We start from the raw sequence: 25,260 nt of genomic DNA on the forward strand, positions 1-25,260 counted from the left end.
AACGGCGCCAATTTCCAGTTATAAATGCATTAAAAAAAAAAAAAAAAGAGTTAAAAAGGAAAAGGCCACTTTGCTATAATAGATATAACATGTATTATTGCTGCACAGACCTTTTTGTAATTAAAGACTAGGTAGCACACAGTGGTGTAGTCAAGTGGATAGAACTTTTGCCTAGCAGTACTGGGGTCGCCGGTTCGAATCCCAGGCTTGACACTACCTGCCTGGAGTTTGCATGTCCTCCCTGTGCCTATGTGGGTTTCCGGTTTCCTACCACACTCCAAAGACATACCGGTAGGTGGATCCTGTCCAAATTGGCCCTAGTATGTGAATGTATGAATGCGCATTTGGGACCTAAGCTTGTAAGCAACTTGAGGGCCTCCAGAGTTACCATGGGCCTTTTGGCTGCTTCTCTGATGAATGCTCTCCTTGCCTGGCCTGTCAGTTTAGGTGGACGGCCAGATAAAATTCAAAATCTCAGCATAGCAGTTTAATTTGTACTGAATGATTCTCGAAGGCTCGTTCACTGCTATGGGGATGCAGGCACAGCAGATTTTCTCAATACAACACTGAGATGATTGGGGGGGGGGGGGGGGCAGTTATATTGAAGGTAGATGACCCCATTCAGAAACCAGTGTGGGGAAGGAGATGATGAAACAGCAATTTATACACAACACAGGAAGGTATTGGTCTGCAAAAAATTCACTGAAATTTCTGCAATCTACAGAGTTTACCTCAAGGGGGTTATAGAGATATAGCAGGAGGAGAGATTGGAGAGAGGGATGATAAGAAAGAGATAGAAAGAGAGATTATTATTGTGATGAGAGATAAGACAGCTGACAGAGAAATTGGAGAAAGAGAGATGACAGATGACATAGAAAGATGATAATGAGAAAGGATGATGAAGATATTGAGAAAGGATGATGAAGATAATGAGAAAGGATGATGAAGATAATGAGAAAGGATGATGAAGATAATGAGAAAGGATGATGAAGAGAGAGAGAGAGAGAGAGACTGAGCGCCCATCACCTGGAAATAGAAAAGACGGCACAGACAGACCTACAAGCATGGCCAGGACAAGGGGTGGCAGGAGGGATGGTTGCCCTGGGCACTGTTGAATCATGGAAGGTGAGGAGGGGGCGCCACAAGGAGATTGGGGGGCAGATTTGTGTTAGAAGGGGGAATTTGGGGGGCTGCAGGGGCTAAGTGTTCTTCTAGGAGGGGGGAATTTGGGGGAAGTGCCAAGAGTGGTGATTTAAGGGGACTTGTGTTGGAAGGGGGATAGGGGAAGAAGATTTGTGCTAAGTGGGGGGGATTTGGGGGCAATTTTTGCTGGGGACGGGAGGAATTTGAAGTGGAGGGGAGAGGATGTGTACTAAGAGGGGACATTTTAGAAGTAGAGAATGTGTTTTTTTTGGGGGGGGGGGATTTCAGCTGGGGGCATTTGGGGGATGAAGAAAGGAAGGGTGGTCCCTGGAAGTCACACATCTATGGTGTCCTGCTTTAATGAATGGAGTGGCATCCTCAGCCTGGACTCTGACCAGGCCACGCCCCCAACGTGTTTCACTCTGCCCCCGGGAACTTAGTCATGGGGATTTGGGAGATGTGGGGGGGGGGGCAAAGATTTGTGCTGAGATGGGGGATTTCATCAGGGGTGTGGATTTGTACTAGGAGGAGGGGGTATTCATGCAGCTTGGGGCTTGAATTTTTTTTTTTGAGGGGGGGGGTTTCTGACACATAATGCTCATACATATCGTGGGGGGGGTGCAGTTCGGCACGTTGGCCCTGGGCTCTAGATGAACCTTGTTCTGGCACTGCCTACAAGCCCAGGGAGAGTAGACTGTGGCAGCAATGTGACCAGGGGGTCCTCGAGGATGGGGATCACTTCCTGCTATGGTGCCCCAAGTACACATCATAGAGGGACACTCACTTCCAGGGACTCTGCGCTCTCATCACGGACTTCAATTCTATAGAAGAGAGGAAGAAACTTCAAATTCTACTGGGAAAAGAGGAACCACCAGGGAAAATAGCTGCACAATATGTGACAGCATGTCACAAACTGAGAGGGGCAAAACTGTGCACTGAAAAATCATTTACATGGACGCCACCCCCCCACCCCCTTTATATTACCCATTACTCGCAACCCCTCCCCCCCCTCACATACAAACGCAACTGTTCTAGCAATATTAAAATGTGTTTGGTCCTGCCAATAAAGCTTATTTGAACTGAATTGAATTGAGAGGATGAGGCCGAGTTCACATATGTGGGTTTCCCGCTTCCAATTCGCAAGACATGCAAATGTGCCCAGCTCACAATGGACCCAGTTCACACATGTCCGGGGGTGTCACGGTTCACATACCAAAAGGTTCTGATGCGTGTTTGGGTCAGGTTCAGGTGTGAATTCAGGAAAAAATGCGGACCTGATTCACACCTGAACCGGTGAACAGGGACGCACTGGACCCCATGTTGGGACCTGGGGCTGCACATATGTGAACTTGGCCTGAGAGAGAGAGGGGATAATAGAGATGTGAAGAGAGAGAGAGATAAAGATGTGATAAGAGAAAGAGATGTGATGAGAGAATGCAAAGCATTAAAGGAACACCTTACGAACAGTCTCCAATAACAAACACAGTGACCCTGACAACACCGACCTAAGGGTAGCCCATGGCACCCTGCAGAAAAAACCCAAACACACCCTTAAAAAGAAAAGGCAAAACTTTATCTCCAAAACCCTGCAAAAGTTAGAAGAGGCACTTCAGAAAAACTCTTTCTGGGAAATTTGGAATATTGGCTCAGCACCCAGGAAAAACAACCTCCACATCCAAAATGGCGACATCTGGCTCAACTACTTTAAGAACCTTTACAAAGATAGTCCAGAGGAGGTACTAACTGCAGAACAAAAAGACATCATCAACAGACTAAATTATATGGAAGAAAAAAATCAAGGACTTCCAGAACTCCCTAGGTGTACCGGTTACATTCGAAGAAATAATGGAGAATATATCATTCACCGTCAAACTAAAAAATACAGTAGGATGTATGGAATCCTGCCAGAGATTATTAAATACTGCTCCCTAGATATACATGCTGCAATATGTAAAGTGTTCAATCTGGTCCTGAGTGCTGGTCACTACCCTGAAATATGGAACCAAGGCCTCATAACACCCAACCATAAGAGTGGAGACCAGTATGACCCAGCCAACTACAGAAGGATATGTGTCAGCAGCACACTAGGAAAACCATTCCACAGTATCCTCAACAAAAGGATCCTCAATTTCCCATCACAACACAATGTCAAGTCAGGCTGGGTTCATGCCAAACCACCACACCACAGACCACATAGACATCCTGCACAGTCAAATTAAGAACCATGTCCACAATACAAGACATGGAAAATATTTGCCTGATTTGTGGACTATGGGCCTTTGACTCAATGTGACACCCAGGCCTGTTCCTATTGGAGAGTGGAATAGGAGGGAAAACATATCATGTCATCAAGAGTTCATACACCGAGAACAGCCGCAGTGTAAAGGTGAATGGGAAAAGACCTGAACACTTCTGACAAGCCCGTGGAGTCAGACAGGGCTGCAGCTCTCTAGACTCCAGTCCAACTCTCCAACATCTACATCAACGAACTGGCTGCAGCTCTAGACTTCAGTCCAACTCTCTTCAACATCTACAACGAATTGGCTGCAGCTCTAGAATCCTCCCCAGCACCAGGACTGACTTTACATGACACCGAGGTGAAGTTTCTGCTGTATGACCTCTTACTTCTGTCACCAACAGAGAGAGGCCTACAAGACAGCCTGCAAGTGCTGGAGAAAAAAAAACAGTGCATGGCACTTAAAAAGGAAAAAAACGCGCTAGATCTATATGACAATATTGATTTGGAATATAGAATATTAAAAAAAACAAAGTCCAAAGAACAGCAGCTTATTTGCAAGATACACAAAAATGGAATGGAAAGGAGAAGCTGCGCTGTATAAAGGTGCAAACCAACAATGGCTTGTAAATGTCAAGGTAATAAATGCAGTTCAAACGAATCCCAAACAAAACACCCAAGTGAGCTTGATCCACAATTAAGTGCCACCACCTAATAAAAAACTTGCTTACCAGATGGCAAGCAAAAGCAAGCAGATGGCTATAGCCCAGCCAAGGCCTTTGCTTGAGTGAAAGGGACGTCCGGACAGATATACCCAGATAGATTGTCTGTATACTCCAATCGCCCTGATGCCGTGGATCTCCAATGGGCCTCAGTATCTCAGCGGGGTATAAGGAAAAGACCAACCATAGCATAATACCGCTTAAACTTGATTTATTAAAAAACAGTATGAAGGAGAATACGTGCTGACGTCACCACGCTGTTATACTAGGAGGACGGGGTTTTTTCTATTGCAGCCGGCTGGCTCTGTTTTCTAGTGCGATTTTATCTTCATTCAAATGTAAGTGCAATACTGTTTTTTAATAAATCAAGTTTAAGCGGTATTATGCTATGGTTGGTCTTTTCCTTATACTCCGCTGAGATACTGAGGCCCATTGGAGATCCACGGCATCAGGGCGATTGGAGTATACAGACAATCTATCTGGGTATATCTGTCGGGACTTTCCTTTCACTCAAGCAAAGGCCTTGGCTGGGCTATAGCCATCTGCTTGCTTTTGCTTGCCATCTGGTAAGCGAGTTTTTTATTAGGTGGTGGCACTTAATTGTGGATCAAGCTCACTTGGGTGTTTTGTTTTGGATTTGTTTGAACTGCATTTATTACCTTGACATTTACAAGCCATTGTTGGTTTGCACCTTTATACAGCGCAGCTCCTCCTTTCCAGTGCATGGGCACTACCTATCAACCAGGATGAGGACCACTTCCTGCTATGGTGCCCCAAGTATGATAGAGGGAGAGAGGGGGGAGAGGGGGGAGAGAGGGGAGAGAGGGGAGGGAGGGAGGAGGGGGGAGAGAGAGAGAGACATGGGGGGAGGGGGAGGGTGGGAGAAAGGGGGAGGGTGGGTGAGAGAGAGGGGAGGGGGGAGGGAGAGAGAGAGTGGGGGACGAGAGAGAGAGAGGGAGGGACAGAGAGAGAGAGAGAGAGAGAGAGAGAGAGAGAGAGAGAGACAGAGAGGGAGGGACAGAGAGACAGAGAGGGAGGGACAGAGAGAGAGACAGAGAGGGAGGGACAGAGAGAGAGAGGGGAGGGAGGAACAGAGAGAGAGAGGGGAGGGAGGAACAGAGAGAGAGAGAGAGGGGAGGGACAGAGAGAGAGAGGGGAGGGAGGGGAGAGAGAGAGAGAGCGAGAGAGGGAGGGTGGGAGAGAGGGAGAGAAAGGGGGGACGGAGAGAGACGGGGAGAGAGAAAAGAGAAAGGGAGGGGGAGAGAGGGGAAAGAGAGAGAGAGGGGGGGGAGAGAGGGGAGGGAGGGGAGAGAGAGAGGGGGAGGGTGGGAGAAAGGGGGAGGGTGGGTGAGAGAGAAGGGAGGGGGGAGGGAGAGAAAGAGGGAGAGAGAGGGGAGGGTGGGAGAGAGAGGAGAGTGGGGGACGAGAGAGAGAGAGAGAGAGACACAGAGAGAGAGAGAGAGAGACAGAGAGAGAGAGGGAGAGGGACAGAGAGAGAGAGAGAGGGGAGGGACAGAGAGAGAGAGGGGAGGGACAGAGAGAGAGAGGGGAGGGACAGAGAGAGAGAGGGGAGGGACAGAGAGAGAGAGGGGAGGGACAGAGAGAGAGAGGGGAGGGACAGAGAGAGAGAGGGGAGGGACAGAGAGAGAGGGGGGAGGGACAGAGAGAGTGAGAGAGGGGAGGGACAGAGAGAGTGAGAGGGGAGGGACAGAGAGAGCGAGAGGGGAGGGACAGAGAGAGCGAGGGGGGGGAGGGGAGAGAGAGCGAGAGGGGGGAGGGGAGAGAGAGCGAGAGGGGGGAGGGGAGAGAGAGCGAGAGAGGGGGAGGGGAGAGAGAGTGAGAGGGGGGGAGGGGAGAGAGAGCGAGAGGGGGGGAGGGGAGAGAGAGGGGAGGGAGGGACAGAGAGAGAGAGGGGAGGGACAGAGAGAGAGTGAGAGGGGGGGAGAGAGAGGGAGGGGGGGAGAGAGACGGGAGGGAGGGACAAAGAGAGAGAGAGGGGAGGGAGGGGGGAGAGAGAGCGAGAGAGGGGGGAGGGGAGAGAGAGGGAGGGGGGAGAGAAAAGAGAAAGGGGGGGGAGAGACGGGGAGAGAGAAAAGAGAAAGAGGGGGGAGAGAGGGGGGAGGGAGGGGAGAGAGAGAGGGGGGAGAGAGGGGGGAGAGAGGGGGGGGGGGAGAGAGAGAGAGAGAGAGAGAGAGAGAGAGAGAGAGAGAGAGAGGGAGGGAGAGAGAGGGGGAGAGGGAGGGAGAGAGAGAGAGGGAGGGAGAGAGAGAGAGGGAGGGAGAGGGGAGAGGGGGAGGGAGAGGGGAGAGGGGGAGGGGAGAGGGAGAGAGAGGAGGGAGGGGGAAAAGAAGATGGGAAAAAAAAGATGATAAGCGAGTCTGAAGGGAGACTAAAGGGTCTGAACAGACTAACAAATCCTTTGGTGGGTAAATCTGGTCACATATTCCAACTCTGTATTTAATGGTTTAACTTCAAGTAAATCATTGGCTGTGTATTTAGGGGCTTCATACAATAATTAGGAGGATTATCAGAGAGGTTAAAGCCCAATTAAACGTTAAGCTTAAAATCAGATAAACACTTTACAAATACATCACAAGAAAAGACGTGCAAGGTCTTACAGTTCATTTTCTTTCTAAATCAGCCACAACCTGAGTTGGAAAGCCTGCCCCCTGCCAGCAAAGTACAGAGAAGGACCCTTGTTTTCTGCATGGAAGCAGTGGCCTCATCGCAGAGGTCTAACATGCCCCCAACCGAGTCAGAGCTGTAGCTCTGCGATCAGAAAAGCTCATGTTTTCTGATGATTGTTGAGCTCTAGCTCTGACTCAGCAGCAGGGGGTGTGCTGGACCTCTGCAGAGAGACCACTTCTACCACACAATATCATCCAAGAATCCAGGCTATAGCCCAGATTCTTTACCATTACATAATGTTGTCATCCTCCTGAACGTGTAAGGCAAGCCAAAAAACCTTTTTACTTCGCTTTCGATAGATAGGGAAGTTAGAAAGTCCTGTGAACTTTTTACCGGTTCGAAGTGGGGGGTCCCTGAATGACTGTTTGAAAATGTGGTCACCCTAGTCTGGACAGTAGGACAGGAAGTGAAGCAAAGTTCCTCTATCGGGGCCTTGGATAGCATTAAATACTTGACAATGGTTCTATTCCTTTCACAGTCTATCCAAATCAAGAACAAAAAAGTTTTGGCTGGGCAATTTAAACAGTTCCCATGTCCTCGCTACTCCTCCAGTCTTCCACTTTAATGACCCCTCATCTAGGTCATCTTCTTCCTAGTCTGAAACGTTGACACTGGGGGGGTTATTTACTAAAGGCAAATCCACTTTGCACTACAAATGCACTTGGAAGTGCAGTCGCTGTAGATCCGAGGGGGACATGCAAGGAAAATAAAAAACAGCATTTTAGCTTGCACGTGATTGGATAATAAAATCTGCAGAGCTTCCCCTCATTTCAGATCTACCTCTTAGATTTAGAGCGACTGCACTTTCAAGTGCACTTTGCACTTGTAGTATGCACTTGTCTTTCGTAAATAACCCCCAATGTATTAAAGGTATATTGGCGAATTGGCGCTGCTAAATGTGGCAACTTGTGTTATTTAGAAAAATTCAATAACATAATGTGTTGTCTCTTTAAAACATCATCATATAAAGTGCAAACTGTGTTCTGTGTGGCATACCCAATAAATAAAGTGCTCAAGTGCTGATCAATGATATGTCCAATGTGTGTCCAATTCCTCAAAGTTTCAAAAGTGCATAAATCAGCAAAAAATCAACTCCAACATAACAACAGATATAAGAAAAATATACAGTATGTATACAAAAATCATTCAATATTTAAGTTCATAAAAAAGTGACGGTGAAGTGAAAAAAAGTTATTAATAATCAGCAGATATGGTGACTCTTCACACGTGCCCCCCCCCCCCCCCCCCTCCTCAGGTCCGCACTCACCAAAAGGATGTACCCCTGCAGGGGTGAAAGGCCTCACAACAGAGTCAGCTTTTTGTCCTGCATTTCCTCCTTGACATCCACAATCGTTCATACACTCACATATAGATGGTAAGAAAAGAAGGGATCCCATCGTGTAAATCCGTAATTAAAAGTTTATTAGATAAAAAGTAATTTAAAAAAGCATTACCACTAGTGTGCTAAAGAGTAATACACGACTGTAAACAGAATCATCCGGGATGCCTTGCGTTCCACAGACCGGAAACTCCAAAACCCAAAGTGACGTAGTGAAGGCTCACTTCACCGCCACTTTTTATGAACTTTAAAAATGTAATGATTTTTGTATATATATATATATATATATATATATATATATATATATATATATATATATATATATATATATATTTATTTATTATATTTTTGTTGATACGTTGGAGTTGATTTTTTGCTGATTTTTTGCACTTTTGAAGAATTGGACACACATTGGATATATTCATTGATCAACACAAAATAAACTTTATTTATTGTGTATGAACCGTTTGCACTTTATATGATGTTGTTTTAAAGAGACAACAGATTACATGATTTAATTTTTCTAAATAACACAAGTTGCCACATTGGTAACATTTAGCAGCGTCAATTCACCCATATACCTTTCATTTATCTTTTCACTGATCCCACACCTGTGGGCACAGCTAGGGTGGGCTGCAGCTAATTTTCATCTCCTGGCGTGGAACATATTATATATATTTTTCAAACAGAGAGTCAATGCAGAGCCCGATATCAGCGATGTTTTTGGGTTTATTTACAAAATATCAAATATCTGACACAAATCAGCCCCGGATACATCCTCTCACCTTATGGCTAACTAAAAAGTTACAATGTAGATTCTGATCACTGGGGGACAGGAGACTGAGGAAATGCTTCTTCCTGCCTGCAGCAAACTGATGACATCATCTCAACCTATGTAGAAAACGCTAGAGGAGAAAAGATGCAACAGCCCCAGCAAGGCCACACAGTAAAAAATACATTTTAGCCTGATGTGAGCTTCTGGTTTATGTTGGAAAATAAATTCCTAGTAACATTCGCATTTACATTATGGCCCATTCTGGACTGTAACACAGTATATAAATTTATTTTGTTAAAATTACTAAAACACCATTTTTTATAGCGGTCCTTATTTGTCTTTTTTGTTCATCTACAGTATTTTAAAGCAACGCCCAAACCGACCCACCCCCTGTTACCTTTGTCTGTTATTTGCTCCTGTATTTCTATATAGAAAACTAGAAAAACCAGATCTGGTCTTTGCAATTAAAAAATTTATAGCCATTTGCTTTCTCTGTTACAACCCATAAAGTTGTTTTTTTGCGTCCTGACACAACTCATAAAATCGTATCCTGCTTTAATGATTCACCTCCAACAATCATTTAGCATAGTGCCAGGGTGATCAGTGTCCAGGTAACATCTCTATCAAGATCCTAATAGGTAAATGAAAACATGGCTCACATCGGTGTCGGACCGGTGTGCGCTCTGCTCCTACTGATCCAGTACGGTGAGTCATTTCAGTACCATTTCACTTATATTCCTAGAATAACCTACAAGGCATAGAAGCTTGCACTCAAGTTTACGGTCAATGTTCTCTGTAGTAGAGCAGGTACAATGATAAAAGTTAAAAGGACGAAGATGAGAAGATGTAGAGGTGTACAGTAGGAACAATGGCCCCAATACATCAAGCAGCACTTAAACTGCCATGATAATCTCTACATCAGCTTTTCTCAACCTTTTTACCCTTGAGGAACCCTCAAAATAATTTTCAGGTCTCAGGGAACCCCTGGTAAGATTATGCCATTGAGGTCATTGGGGAATTGCCCCTTACACTGGCAGTGGTAAGGGGGAAGAATGTCCTTACAGATTGGCCAGAATGACACCCCTGCAGTCATGCTGCTGCCAATTCCAAGTGGTGTTGGACCTGGAACTAGGCAGGCACCATCAGATAGGAAGGTCAGTTAGCGAGATCTCAAGGAACCCCTAGCCACCTGGTTGTGAATGGCTGGTCTATATTGTGCGTTTGGCAGTTCAGCACAGTAGTTCAGGTAGAAACAAAAAAATATCTACAAAGAACAGTCCTCCACTCCAGGCAGCCTGCAGGTGAACCTTTCCATGTCTAATCCCTACAGTCTCTACACCCTGTAATGTGCTCTCTACCATTTCTGATTTCAATAGTGTCCTTTTTTCTTAATTTTTTTCCCTTTATCCCTCTTCTTCACAGCTTTTACAGTATATATTTCTGCATTCATTACCTTCTGTTTATTCTGAACCCACATACTGGCATAACCTCCAGGACATTGAGGCATGTGCGCTCACATAAGTCTCACTTTCCTTACCCTTCTGTTTTTCCTAACTCTCAAGAATATTTCCCTTAATCCTTGCCCTTTACAATATAACTTTCACCCCTTACCAAGCACCCTAATTCCTCATGCAGAAGATGCAATCAACACACTCTAAACTATATCACCCTGCTTCTAAGAACCATCCTGCCTTCTCATGTGCCCTCTGGAACGGCAGCTCTTTCTGTGACCTTTATATACCCAACTCCTTAAACCTACTCGCTATTACTGAAACTTGATTTTAGGAATCTAACTTTGCCTCTCCAGCTGCTCTCTTCCATGGTGGCCTCCACTGGTCTTACTCACCCAGACCCAGTGGATGAAAGGGAGGTGGAGTTGGAATCCTTCAATCCCCACAAAAGATTTTTCAAGTTCTTCCTATACCTCCTTCCCTATATCTCTCCTCTGGATCTTCTTTTCTCCAATTTTCTGAGGTTTGTTGTGATTAAATCAGCCTACTGGACTAGTTTCCTGCTTCCTTGGCAACTTCTCTGCCTGGCTACCTTTCTTTCTCTCCTGTGAAATTGTCACACTCATTCTTGGTGACCAACATTCCTGTTCATGCCAGCACTTGGCTACCTCTCAACCTTACCCATCTTTTGACCTAACACTATGGGACACACAAGCTTACCCACCCTTGACTTTATAGTCTCCCACCTCTGCACTCTTTGCAACCTCTCCAACACTCCTTTTCCTCTCTCTTAGCAGTTTCACACTCTCCTCGTCTGCCACCCCTATCACTACAACCAGCAAACTATTACCCATAGACATTTTCACAATATTAACCCTTCCCTTCTCTTTTCTGCTTAGAACTACCTCTATGATAAAATTTCACTCCTGCCCTGCACACTTCTGTTTACAACAGCTTGTGCTGGTAGACAACCCTGGCAAACAGACAACACCAGAAGTCTCAAAAGACATAGCTGTGCTCTAAGCCCCCTTTCACACGAGGCGGACTCCGTTTCTACGGAGCCCGCCTCGGTCCGCCGGCTCAGCGGGAGATCAGTCCATTGATCTCCGCTGAGCCGGCAGATGACAGGTCCTTCTCTGCTCACTGAGCGGGGAGGGGCTTGTCAGGCGTCGCTGCCGCCTATGGAGGGATCGGACGAAAACGGACAGCATGTCCGTTTTTGTCAGATCTCACCCGATCCGATCCGCCAGCGACCGACCTGGACGTAGGGCCATCCGTCTGCTTTTAGCGGATCGGACGGGGTCGGATGTCAGCGGACACGTCTCCGCTGACATCCGACGCTCCATAGGCTTACATGGATCGCCCGTTCAGGTCCGCCGTCAAAACTGACAGGCGGACCTGAACGGTCCGATCGTGTAAAAGGGGCCTTAAGCGTTTGTATCCCAGGACAATGCCAATCATTTCAAAAACAGAGGACCTCACACGACTCCTCGTCTCGCTCTCCTCAATAGGAATCTCAGTGTAACTCAGTTATCCTGAAGACAATATTATTGTAAACAAAACCTTTCCTAAGAGAGACACGAATGCCATTGATGACCTCCTAAAAATTTTATTAGCCAGACTTAAGCCTCGTACACACGATCGGACTTTCCGACAGGAAATGTTGGCTGTCAGGCTGTTGGCGCAAAGTCCGACTGTGTGTATGCTCTATCGGACAATTGTTGTCGGACTTTCCGCCAGCAAATGTTGGCTAGCAGGTCTTCAAATTTTCCGCCGACAAATGTGTGTTGTCGGATTTTCCGATCGTGTATTCACAAGTCCGTCGGACAAAAGTCCAAAGTACAAACATGCATGCTCAGAAGCAGAAGGGGTCGGTCTTGTAAACTAGCGCTTGGAATGGAGAATTAACATTCGTGACGTGGCAAATTATGAAATTTCTAAATGCAACGCACAATTTTCTTCTTCTTTAATGGGATAAGAATGAAGCTGCTTTGCTGGTGATACTGATGGAGTTATTGCAAACAAATTTTCAAAGGCTTTTTTTTTCTAGTGATATCAAGATTATTATTATGCTTTTTTTTATTTTTTGGGCAAGTTACCACAACACCATTATCCCGTAGTTTTTAAGATCAAAGATAAAACTATGTTGGTGTCCCTTGTCAATTTTACATTGTATTTTCTAAAATGTAACTGCCTACTCCCAAACTGTCATTTGAAGTAAAACACATAGCCAAGTATTATTCTCCACATTTTTTTTTATTGTGCATTAAAAAAAAAAAAATAGACATGCTATCTGCCAATAGAACTTAACCAAAAAGTGCATTCTATGCATCCAAAAATATAGAAAATATACCAAATCAATCATTATTCAACCAAAAAAATAATGTCAAAGCAATAACTCCAAGGCCAATAATAAATAACACGTTATCTCCTCCGATCCCGCAACATGTCTGGTTGACAAACGGCCGTTCAGAAACTAACTGAAAAGCATGAAATGAAAAGTGCTAAATGAAAAACACGAAAAGAAAAGCGCGAATCAACACTCACCAAACTTCTACGAACACGAAATTAGCAGAAGGAGCCCAAAGGGTGGCACTAAAGGGGTGAAAAACCACGTAGTACGTCACTACATTCGTAATTGTTGGCCAACATTTGTGTGACCGTGTGTATGCAAGACAAGTTTGAGCCAACACCCTTCGGAAAAAATTCCACTGCTTTGTTGTTGGAAAGTTCAATCGTGTGTGAGGCATTTACAAGGTTGACAAGGTTTATATTTTTACAGGATTCACTATGTTATTCACACACTTGGACGTTGGTCCGTCTGTATTTTACTGCATTTGGCTATCTTTTCAAAAGAAGATTAACCCTATTTGCCTATCACCAAAGAGGATTTGCCATACAACAGCATAGAGAGATTGCAAATTTGTGGATTTGTTTGAAACATTTAAATTGAAGATTTGCAAATCAGCATACAATAGATGAGAGAGATTCCAATTACAAACAAGATTCACCCAACAGCTGCCACATTACACAAAGGAGGAACCCCCTCTTTAAATTCCTTTTTAGACAGACCTCCAAGTGTAGTCCTGAGATGTTTTTGGGGTCCCCTACTCCAACAGTGATGTTCATATGGCTCAATGGACCCTTTGAAATTAAATTTCAGCACAGTCATCAAAACAAGAGGTGGGGTGGTAATCCTCAAAATGGGGCATCTATTCTGGTATCAACTGCTCGACTGTCTATGAGGGCTTTTTTCTCAACTGTCTATGAGGGCTTTTTTCTCAACATGGAGAAATTTCCTTTTACCCTTCATTGAGTTGCTTAGACAGTAACCATTGCTGACCCCTTTTTGAAAAGATATATGATTCAAGGAATATGTGTGGGATTTTTAGGGTGCACATTTACAACAAAGTTATTTATAGAAAAATAAGAATTTATTAGAAAAAAGTTAAAAACAAACATCCAAAGATAAGTATTGATATTGCAGTACATTTACAAGTGCAATCTGATTTCATCTCTACATGTTTCGCCTTGATTATTGGCTTCTTCAAGAGAATTATTGATATCAGGCACAGTATACACTGGAACTAGAAAGAGATTTTAAGAAAAAAATATAATAACATAATAAACAGTCAAAATAGAGAACAGGTATCCAACAAACATATACAGATTTAAACATTCATGAATTGGCAAAGTGCATGGCGCAAAAACTCCAATAAGGTCATGGAAATTACCTGTATATTCAAAACAGCTATTTGTATGTTTATTGAGGCTCCAGAGTCATAGGGGTATAGAGAAATGGATCATCATGTATAACCATAGAGGGGGATGTATCTTTAAATACACAACAGTTAATATGGTCCAACTGGAAAAGGAGAGTAATAAGAACAATTTAAACCTGGGAATATAGAAAATCCCCAAATTATTGTCATTAAAATCCAAAAGGGGAAACTGATCTATGGTTGTACCCCACAAACAGGATCCTTTCATATATTCCAAGACTTCAGATTGATCGATAACTTCCAATCCCAGAATAGATAGAAAAAGTTGCAAAAGATGGTGAGAGAGATGAGATGGATTGGTTTCTGAAACTTCATAAAGTCAAAATGTGACCCCTGAATCAGAAAGATAAAAAGCAATCCAGTCACTGCTTGATTGTTCCAGAGCTTCAAAACGATTGAAAAAATATCAGGAGGGATATATAACGTTACCTTAAACCAGAAGTTCCACAGTAAATCTCTCCCCTCCCTTCCTTATAGGAGTGGGAAAGATTAACTGTGGAACTTCTGGTTTAAGGCAACGTTATATATCCCTCTGATATTTTTTCAATCGTTTTGATGCTCTGGAACAATCAAACAGTGACTGGAATACTTTTTATCTTTCTGATTCAGGGGGTCACATTTTGACTTTATGAAGTTTCAGAAACCAATCCATCTCATCTCTCTCACCATCTTTTGCAACTTTTTCTATCTATTCTGGGATTGGAAGTTAACTAATCTGAAGTCTTGGAACATATCAAAGAATCCTGTTTGTGGGGTAAAACCATAGATCAGTTTCCCCTTTTGGATTTTAATGACAATAATTTAGGGATTTTCTATATTCCCAGGTTTAAATTGTTCTTATTACTCTCCTTTTCCAGTTGGACCATATAAACTGTTGTGTGTTTAGAGGTGCATCCCCCTCTATGGTTATACCTGATGGTCTGATTCTCTATACCCCTATGACTCTGGAGCTTCAAACATACAAATAGATATTTTGAATATACAGGTAATTTCCATGACCTTATTGGAGTTTTTGCACCATGCACGTTGCCAATTCATGAATGTTTAAATCTGTATATGGTTGTTGCATACCGGTTATCTATTTTGACTGTTTATTATGTTATTAAATTTTTTCTTAAAAATTCTTTCTATTTCCAGTGTATACTGTGCCTGATATCAATAATTCTCCTGAAAAAGCCAATAATCAAGGCAAAACATGTAGAGATTAAATCAGTTTGCACTTGTAAATGTACTGCAATATCAATACTTATCTTTGGATGTTTGTTTTTAACTTTTTTCTAATAAATCCGTATTTTTCTATAAATAACTTTGTTGTAAATGTGCACCCTAAAAATCCCACAAATATTATTTCTTGAATCATATATCTATCCATTAGGGGATGTGGTTTAGAACCTATGCTAGATGATAAGTAAAAAATGTCTTCCCCTTTTTGAAAAGGCTAGCTTCTCTCTGCTCCATAGTTTGCAAATTAACTGACCCAAGTAGTAGCATGTGTTCATTTTGAATCCCACTCCCTTTAGAACAAAGATGCGTTACAACACACCACAGTGCACAATTGGGTAGGATTTACTAGAACTGGAGAGTACAAAATCTGGTGCAGCTGTGCATGGTAAACATACAGCTTCTAACTTCAGCTTGTTCGATAATGCCTGTTTCACACCTATGCAGGTTGCAGATTGCATTATTCTAGGAGCATTTTGCGTTTTTCAATACACGTTTTTGATCCATTGAAGACCAAAAACCAGAAAAAAGTGCCTGGCCCTTTCCATAAAATGCACAGATATGAACGTGACCCATAGGAAATCATGTTAAATGGACTGAAGTGTGTTTCTGAAAATGCACTAAAAAAATGCATAGGTGTGAACCAAGCCTTAAGCTTTGGCAATAAAACCTGGAAGCCGATTGTGACGGGAGTCACTTTGGGCAGGGTGCTCGTGGAACCCAGCTTAGCTTAGAGGTCGGGAACCTCCTTGTCCCGCTCCCCTAGCCCCTCTTATGTATAAGTTACCCTATGTCTGTTAGGGGCACAGGGTGGCCGCAAAGCTCAGTCGGGTCTGTCCTAACCAGACTCAACGTACAACCACACCAGACTCAGCATTTTTTTTACCCATTATCCAGGGTCCTAGAAGTGTTGTTTGGTGTTGAAAGAATGAAGGGGTTCTTTCACTTGGGACAGTAATATTTCTGAACAATATCCCTCAAGAAATATAGGAGGATAAATAATTCCACCTTTCAGACTGCTAGAATATTGTAGGAGTGTCTCATAGACTATTGCTAGATAGTTTGAGGTGGGGTGGGGGTTGTTATGCGTTTATTGTTAAGTGGCTGTATCCCATTGTTCTATTATTTCTGTATGCCTTGAGAGCAATCTATTATGGGATGTATATTTGTATGTGGATTCACTGCTAGAGGGAAGGGGGGATTTCTCCTGCAGCCCTTCCTAAAGGCTGTCTGTGTGTCATGTCACTGACTGTAGTTTACCCCACCCTGTGTCATTATGCAAAGAAGGGGGGGATTGTCTCCAGAGTGTATATCTCTTTGTGCCCGTGTTTAAATAAACAGTCTTATGTTTCTTACCACCCTACACGGATGTCTCAACAAGTGACTGGGTGGGCTAAGGGATCTTGAAAAGTGCTGTTACCGGTCAAGGGAAGCTTATACGGCGAACATACTCCTCTTAAGCACAGGTTCTGTCACACCAATTGGTTTCTATGCAGAGTTGCACTAGATTTCGCATGCTTTAGTTTACCATGCTTGGCCAAATACAGAAGTAGCATGCAACATGGTCAAAATGGTGGGGATAGCCTTTAAAGTTTACAGTGTACTTTGGGGGATTGCACCATTGAGGCCTTATGATATAAATTGTCATTAAGCGGGTAGACCCTTCACTCCTTGTGTGGGGAAGAGAAAAGAAGAACTTCCCCGATTAGTCTTTGCACACAGGCATTAGATTCAGCTTACTATCGGGCTAACAGACATGAAGGAAACCAAAATTTATATCATAAAGAAGTAAACTAAAGCTCAGCAGGTGCAACCTGCCAGTGCAACAAGTAGAATAAAGATGTGGGCAAACAGTTAGGTGGCCATCTCTGGGCCATTGGGTGGGGTAGCCGTTTGTGGTATATTATCATTGAGCACGTTTGTAAAGACATAGAACATGCAGCAACGGAACGAGAAGCTAGGAAACGCGCAACTATTAAACGTGCAGCAACAAAATTACAAAACAGCTGTGCATGGTAACCAATCAGCTTCTAACATCAGCTTGCTTAATTAAGCTTTGGCAATAAAACCTAGAAGTTGATTCATTTCTATGCAGAGTTGCTCTGGTTTTTGCATGCATAGTTTTAGTAAATCAACTCCAATGGGCTTTGCAATACTCTGCTATAACTAAAGCTGTATCTAAATTTTTATTTACACAGAAACCTTTGCATTGCAGTGCGTTCAGGTATGACTGGGCCCTAGTTGAATGCCCAGGATTTCAAGCACAGAGGTTGCAAATACACAAGAAAACGGTCGCATAGACTTTACCAACAGCCTGATTTTCATCCAATTTTGTAAAATGCCCTGTATTCTGTCTTTGCATGCCTGTGTTATAGATAGCAGATCACATACCACAGTATCACATAATAATTTTATGTTTGTAAACTATTCCTAGGCAATGGAGCAGATCTGATTATAACAAGTCCAGATCCTTCTCCAACCATACGGACTGGAGATCTTATCAACCTGACCATTTCCTACAGCTCAACTCCCAGCCTAATAATGTGGACCGCCAATGGCAGTCTTGTGGTTTTATGGCTGAAAGGAGAACAATTTCCCGCTGCCAAATACAAGAGTCGGCTGACGCTACAGGAAAAACGTATACTTCTCAACGATTCCACCACGGAAGACTCCGGAGAATACACGGTCAAAGTTATTGATACAAATGGTGATTCTGGTAACTTTACATTCAATGTGGTTGTCAGAGGTGAGTCTGTTGGATCCTTTGGTTCCCTTGGTTAAAATTACCATGCTTGGCCAAATACAGGAGTAATGTGTAACATGGTCCAAATGGTGGGGTTAGCCTTTAAAGTTTACAGTGTACTTTCTGGGATTGCACCATTCAGGCCTTATGCTATAGATTGGCATTGAGTGGGTAGACCTTTCACTCATTGTGTGAGGTAGAGAAAAGAAGAACTTCCCTGATGAATCTTTGCAACTTTAGCTTGCTATCATTTTACCAAACATTAAGGAAACCAAATGTTTTTTATAAATAAGTAAACTGAAGCTTCACGGGTGCAACCTGCTAGTGGAACAATTAGAATAAAGATGTGGGCATCTCTGGGCCATTGGGGAGGGTAGCTGTTCTTGGTATATTATCATTGAGCACTTTTGTAAAGACCTAGAACATGCAGCTACAGAACATTAAGCTAGGAAACACGCAGCTAGGAAACATGCAATTTTGAAACACGCAGCTACAGAACACGCAACTGCAAAGCACGCAACAACGAAAATGACAAAACATGCAACTACAGGACACGCAACTACTCCCATAGGTCAATAGGTATATTTGGTCATTTGTGCCCCAGTTTCTGAGTTTAATGGTTTTCTTTGCCAAAAAGGTGAACATTAACTGTACCCCTTGTTTTAACAGACAGAGTCCAGGAAATCCAAAGTAATGACACAGGCATATATAAAATGGGGGAAAATATCAGTCTGACCATCTGGTATGACGGGAACCCATTAGCAATATTTTGGAACTATAACAGTGAACCGTTCGCCATTAGATCACAGGAATACAACTACACTTCTACCAGATTTAATGGACGAATGATCCTCAAAGAGAGTGGATCTCTGCTAATTCAGAACACCACGAATGAGGACGCAGGAAATTACTCTATCACCGTGAGAACAACTACGGTCCCCGGCTCACGGACATTTCAGGTTAAATTCTTTGGTAAGCGAGCTACTTTACATATACATTACATATGTACACACACATTATATATCTATCTATCTATATAGATATATCTATATCTCTATATAGATAGATATATCTATAGATTTAGATCTATATAAATCTCTCTCTCTATATAATATATATATATATATATATATATATATATATATATATATATATATATATATATACATATTGGGGCTGTTACTGATTAAAATTTTCCTGTTCGATTGATTTCTTTTTTTAATCGATTTATCGACTAATTTCGATTAATTATAACGCACATACAGATCCAAGTACTTTTAGCTGATCTCCTTGCATTGCAACTCTGCATTGGTCAGCGGTAAATGTGGTATACACTATATACAATCACCCGACACTAGTTAGTTTCCACAATCCATGATTTAACTTCACAGTTCACACAAATACAAAAAAGACCACCAGCAAAGAGACTGCCCAGCAAAGAGACTGCCCAGCAAAAATACAACCAGCAAAGAGACTACACAGCAAAGAGTGCCACTGCCCAGCAAAGAGACCACCCAAAACAGTCAGGAGATCACTCAGCCCACAGACCACCCAGCCAAGTCCACCACAGCACAACCCCAATCAGCAGCATTTTTTTTTACACACAGACCAGATTACATGACATGGGGCTAGGGAGGAGGGGGAGGAGGAGGAGGACCACCTGGCAGGCTACCTACCACTATCCACGATCTGATACCATCTGAGTCCCACACACAGCACCAAACCAAACTGAGCACTGAGGGGCGGGGCAGAGCCGCAGAGTACCATTCACTCCGCCTTCCGCTCTCACAAGCTCGATCCCTTGGGGCAGTGCAAAGCAGAAGACATAGGAGGTGGAGGAGGAGCCGGGATTACACAGATACAGGGGAGTGACGTCACCGGATCTCCGACGGAAATCCCAGAAGACCCGGAAGCCGGCGGAGAGGTGAGTACCGGTCAAAAGAATTTTGATCAATCAAAAAAATTAACGATTAATCAAGGAATGAATCTTTAATTTCCACAGCTTTAATTATATATATATATATATATTCTATCTATATCTCTCTATATACACACACATTATTTATATACACAGTAAAACCTTGGCTTGCGAGCATAATTTGTTCCAGAAACATGCTTGTAATTCAAAGCACTATATATATGTATATCAAACCAAATTTCCCCATAAGAAATAATGGAAACTCAAAAGATTCGTCCCACAACCATGTATTCATAGGTCCTTCAGTTTATAGTCCATATAAAAGGATTATAGCAATGTGATAGGTTGTGTAACTATAAAATGTCTATCCACAAATCGCAGCCTCCACAAGGGGATTAGAAGCAAAATGTATGTATATATACACACACACACACATACATACATATACACACATATACACTCACATGCACTTCCTTTCATTTTTCTGTTTTAGTACATTTTTGCCGTGCAAATGCATCAAAACCCGTCATTATGCATTCATATTGGTTGATGCACACTACAAAGCACTTTACATTGCACACCAATGTACATGACTGTAGGATAACAGATGTAATTAACATGCCCTTCTGCCACCACTAAAAACCCTTACCCCAATAATTCAGACCACACCGATATTGGAGTATAAAAGGCCGTAGCAGCCTATTTTATTTAAACAAATATACCTTAGAATATCAACACTATGGATATAAAACATATCCAACATAAAACAGCAAAACAACAACATCTGTTAAACAACCTGTCTAATTTCTCAAGCGTTGGTCTGAGCAATATCTTCATAATCATCAGTGTCCAATAACAAAAACTTACCCTGCGGTCCCATCAAATTTGTCACATAGGCCTCAAGCCGACAAGCTGGCTCAGAGACTACCAATGACCGCAGAGCCCCTTTATCACTTCCCGGTTAACCTCCATTAACCGGGAACCACCATCATGAGCCATATCAACGCTGGCTCCCAAAAAAACTCTTACTTTTTGCCATCTTTTTTCTCTTGCCCAGACCAACGCCCGCCCCTGCCACGACGTATCTGCGACCATCACCTGTAGAAGAAACAATACAATACCCTACATCCTAACAATACTTTACCAATATAAGGGAGGGTGGGCGGGAACTTTCTTCAGGAAAACTGTTACTCCCCCCAGGGCGGGATGAACTTATAAAGACCCTCCTAGTGCCTCCCCCTCGGTTAACTAATATACACTCCCCCTCTGTGTTAACTCCACTGCTGCCACAGTCATGTACTCCCTCCACCTATGCATTACATGCTGTGTTCCGGTCCTTTCTTGACTGTAGGATAACAGATGTAATTAACATGCCCTTCTGCCACCACTAAAAACCCTTACCCCAATAATTCAGACCACACCGATATTGGAGTATAAAAGGCCGTAGCAGCCTATTTTATTTAAACAAATATACCTTAGAATATCAACACTATGGATATAAAACATATCCAACATAAAACAGCAAAACAACAACATCTGTTAAACAACCTGTCTAATTTCTCAAGCGTTGGTCTGAGCAATATCTTCATAATCATCAGTGTCCAATAACAAAAACTTACCCTGCGGTCCCATCAAATTTGTCACATAGGCCTCAAGCCGACAAGCTGGCTCAGAGACTACCAATGACCGCAGAGCCCCTTTATCACTTCCCGGTTAACCTCCATTAACCGGGAACCACCATCATGAGCCATATCAACGCTGGCTCCCAAAAAAACTCTTACTTTTTGCCATCTTTTTTCTCTTGCCCAGACCAACGCCCGCCACAGCACACGAGAATAAAACCTTATTCTTGTGTGCCCCTCCACACCCGAAGTGCTCGCTGTATGCCATCTTGTAAACCTAAGGCCCACAAGTCTATACCCACTTCGTTCAAGTGAACCCCATCAGACCTTAAATACCTCCAGGTTTCAAACTCAAGTTCAAGGTGTCTCACCGTTAAACCACCATTATTAATCACAAACTTGCTCACTTCTCTGTTTATTTTTCTCCGTGCCCTGTTCACACCTTCTACCGACCTAGCCATCCTCCATGATGTCTGCGCCACCATGTCGGACCAGACAATCACCATCTGAGGAAAAGCTTCCTTCAACTGCCAAACGTCCTACTTTATGTCCCGTTTAATGTCTACCATGGCCCTAACGCACAAGTCATTGCCGCCTAAATGAATAACTAATACGTCCGGCGGCCTATCTCGTTGTGCATACCGATGAACCTCAGCAACCAACCTTCCCCACAACATGCCGGGGAACCCCAACCACTTGATACATGCCTCCCGTTTGCTGAAACCCAATTGCCTACCCTCAAAAACGTGCATCACCTCTCCGTGCCCCCCAGGACACGTAAGAATGGCCCATGATCCAGACCATCCTCAGCAACGAATCTGAAACAGAAGAAAAGAAAAACAACCGAACAATAAAAAACTCCTATATTCCACCTTCTTTACCACATCCCCATAACAGTGATCCCATAACCGAGATCCCATAACAGAGATCCCATAACAGAGATCCCATAACAGAGATCCCATAACAGAGATCCCATAACAGAGATCCCATAACAGAGATCCCATAACAGAGATCCCATAACAGAGATCCCATAACAGTGATCCCATAACAGAGATCCCATAACAGTGATCCCATAACAGAGATCCCAAAACAGTGATCCCATAACAGAGATCCCAAAACAGTGATCCCATAACAGAGATCCCAGAACAGTGATCCCATAACAGAGATACAATAACAGAGATACCATAACAGTGATCCCATAACAGAGATCCCATAACGGTGCATGCATACCGTTTCTGACTGCTTCCGTAGCTGCTCCTATCCTAAACGAATAGGACGAGAAATCATTCTCATCCAGGCCCAAACCCCGTATGCATTTTGTAAAGACTGCCGCAAATTGAAATCTAGATAAAAATTCACCACTTAAATGTACCAAAAAAGGGGCCCGGTCGTTCTGAACGAACTTTTAAAAAATTCCCGAACTGCTTCTACCGGGCATAATTGTGATCCCTTCACTGGGTAAACTTGCACCAGTCTTTAGAGTACGCTGCCCATGTAGACCCACTCACCGACTTCCTTATCCATCCCGCGATGAGGCCAATGTTATCCCCCACAGCCATTCGGAACAAGGTACTCCTTGCTGCTCCGCCTCCGGCGCCAACTCCCGAAACCTGTCCCACTGAAAGTGATACAACGCATCAGCTATCACATTTTCCACCCCTGGTAAGTGTACCGCATGAATGAAAACATTCAACTGCAGACAGCGCAGTACTAAGTGTTGCAATAACCTGATCACTGGCATGGATGATGCCGTAATCCCATTGATAACTTGCACCACCCCCAAATTGTCCCCATGGAAACGCACCTTCAGATCCCTGAATGATGTTCCCCACAGCTCCACTGCCAGCACTACCGGAAACAACTCCAGCAGCACCAGATTCTTCGTGAATCCTGCCTCCACCCATGCTTGTAGCCATGGTCCTGCACTCCATTGTCCCTGAAAAAAATGCCCCAAAACCTGTGGAACCTGCGGCATCCGTGAATAGTTCCAGGTCAAAGTTGCTGACTGGACCAGATATCCACAGTGCCCTACCGTTAAAAGCTTCCAAAACATATACCACACTCTCAAATCTGCCCTGTGCGTTTCTCTTAATCGCACGAAATGTCACGGTGATTCTATTCCACTCGTGCTAGACGCAAGCCTGCGACTAAACACCCTCCCCATCGGTAATATGCGGCGTGCAAACTTCAGCTTGCCCAATACTGACTGTAGTGTCCTTAACTGCACTTTCTTTAAACCCAAAAGCCCTGCAATTTCTCTCTTCAGATCTTCCCGCTTATCGTCCGGCAGCCTCCATTCCATTGCCTCCGAATCTATGACAATGCCCAAAAAACTGGATGACCGTTCACGGTCCCTCCGTCTTATCAGCAGCCAATGGAATGCCAAATCTATCTGCGATGTGCTCCAGCGTGGCTAACAGCACCACACAAATCCTGGAGGCCGCCGGACCTATACAAAGAAAAATCTTCTGGGTGTTGAATAACAGAATTCACCCCCGACACATCCCGCACAACCCATTCCACGAAGAAGCTAAAGTGTTCAAATATTGCGCACGATATTGAGCAGCCCATGGGTAAGCAATTGTCCACGTAGAATTCATTGTTCCAATGACAACCTAGTAGCCTAAAACTATCCTGGTGCACCGGCAGTAGTCTGAAAGCAGATTCCACATCCGCTTTCGCCATCAGGGCCCCCTAACCGTAACGACGGCCCCATCCCACTGCCGCGTCGAATGAAGTATAGGTCACGGAGCACGCCCCCTGATCTATAGCATCGTTCACTGACCCCCCTTTTTGGGAAAGATAGGTGATGAATTAGCCTAAATTTACCTGGTTCCTTTTTTTTTTTTTTTTTTTTGGTACCACTCCCAGCGGCGAGACCACCAGATCGTCAAACGGCGCCGCTGGAAATGGGCCACCCATCCGCCCCAATGCAACTTCCTTCCTTAGCTTCTCCAAAACACATCCGGATGTTGCATTGCTGACCGCAAATTGCGTGGAACCGGTGGAATTACCGTCAACTCGCATGGGATCTTAAAGCCAACCGAAAAAACCTACCTCCAACAATTGAGCTGCTGCCCTGTCCGGATACCTACCTAGAAACGGTCGCATCCTTTCCACCTTCACTGGGGTCCTCCCTTTTGTTTGCAGTCTCTCCTGTACGTGCATTTTCCCTGCTTGGAACCTCTGGACCCGGGGTGAGATCCCCCCGCCCTGAACACTCGTGTTTATCCTTACATGCGACTCCAACCTGCATGTCCCGGTGTTGTATAGCCAACAAACCCCTTTTCTATTTCCGACCGAATGTCCCTGGGACGAAGGTCCACCGCCCCCCCCCTGAAAAAACTGATTGGGGGCCCTCACCGTCGTCATCAATTTCATCCAGAGGCTGATGTCCTTGTGATCCCAACGCAGAGCCGGCTTGACCACCCTCCGTTGTCAGAATTGTTCGTCATACCTCAACCATGCTGTTCCCCCATAAACTCTGTACGCCTCACCAAATAGCATCTTGATAACAAAACAGTGCCGAACAATGCTCGGGTTGTTTTTCCCCTATCACACTTGCCATAATCGCAAACGCTTGCAACCAGTTAGCAAACGTTCTAGGGATCAAACGATAT

General features: G+C 43.9%; 2 protein-coding genes across 4 annotated transcripts in view; one reads left to right on the top strand and one right to left on the bottom strand.

The window, feature by feature from the left end:
• The window catches only part of IGLON5 (IgLON family member 5), an 859,278-nt gene that overhangs the window by 92,756 nt on the left and 741,262 nt on the right, over positions 1-25,260 (bottom strand). The gene's annotated exons all lie outside the window — the stretch shown is intronic.
• Positions 9,455-25,260, top strand: part of LOC141110473 (pregnancy-specific beta-1-glycoprotein 11-like) — a 36,393-nt gene continuing 20,587 nt past the window's right edge. For 2 of the 3 annotated variants that reach the window (XM_073601829.1, XM_073601830.1), the window contains exons 1-3: positions 9,455-9,608; positions 17,792-18,103; positions 18,770-19,072. In XM_073601829.1, coding sequence (XP_073457930.1) covers positions 9,554-9,608; positions 17,792-18,103; positions 18,770-19,072 — 670 coding nt within the window. In that variant the 5' untranslated portion in view covers positions 9,455-9,553. The remainder of the gene's footprint in view (positions 9,609-17,791; positions 18,104-18,769; positions 19,073-25,260) is intronic. The other variant, XM_073601831.1, reaches the window with a different exon arrangement.

This window comes from Aquarana catesbeiana, linkage group LG10 (assembly GCF_042186555.1).
Source record: "Aquarana catesbeiana isolate 2022-GZ linkage group LG10, ASM4218655v1, whole genome shotgun sequence".
In the NCBI taxonomy this organism is placed as follows: Eukaryota; Metazoa; Chordata; class Amphibia; order Anura; family Ranidae; genus Aquarana; species Aquarana catesbeiana.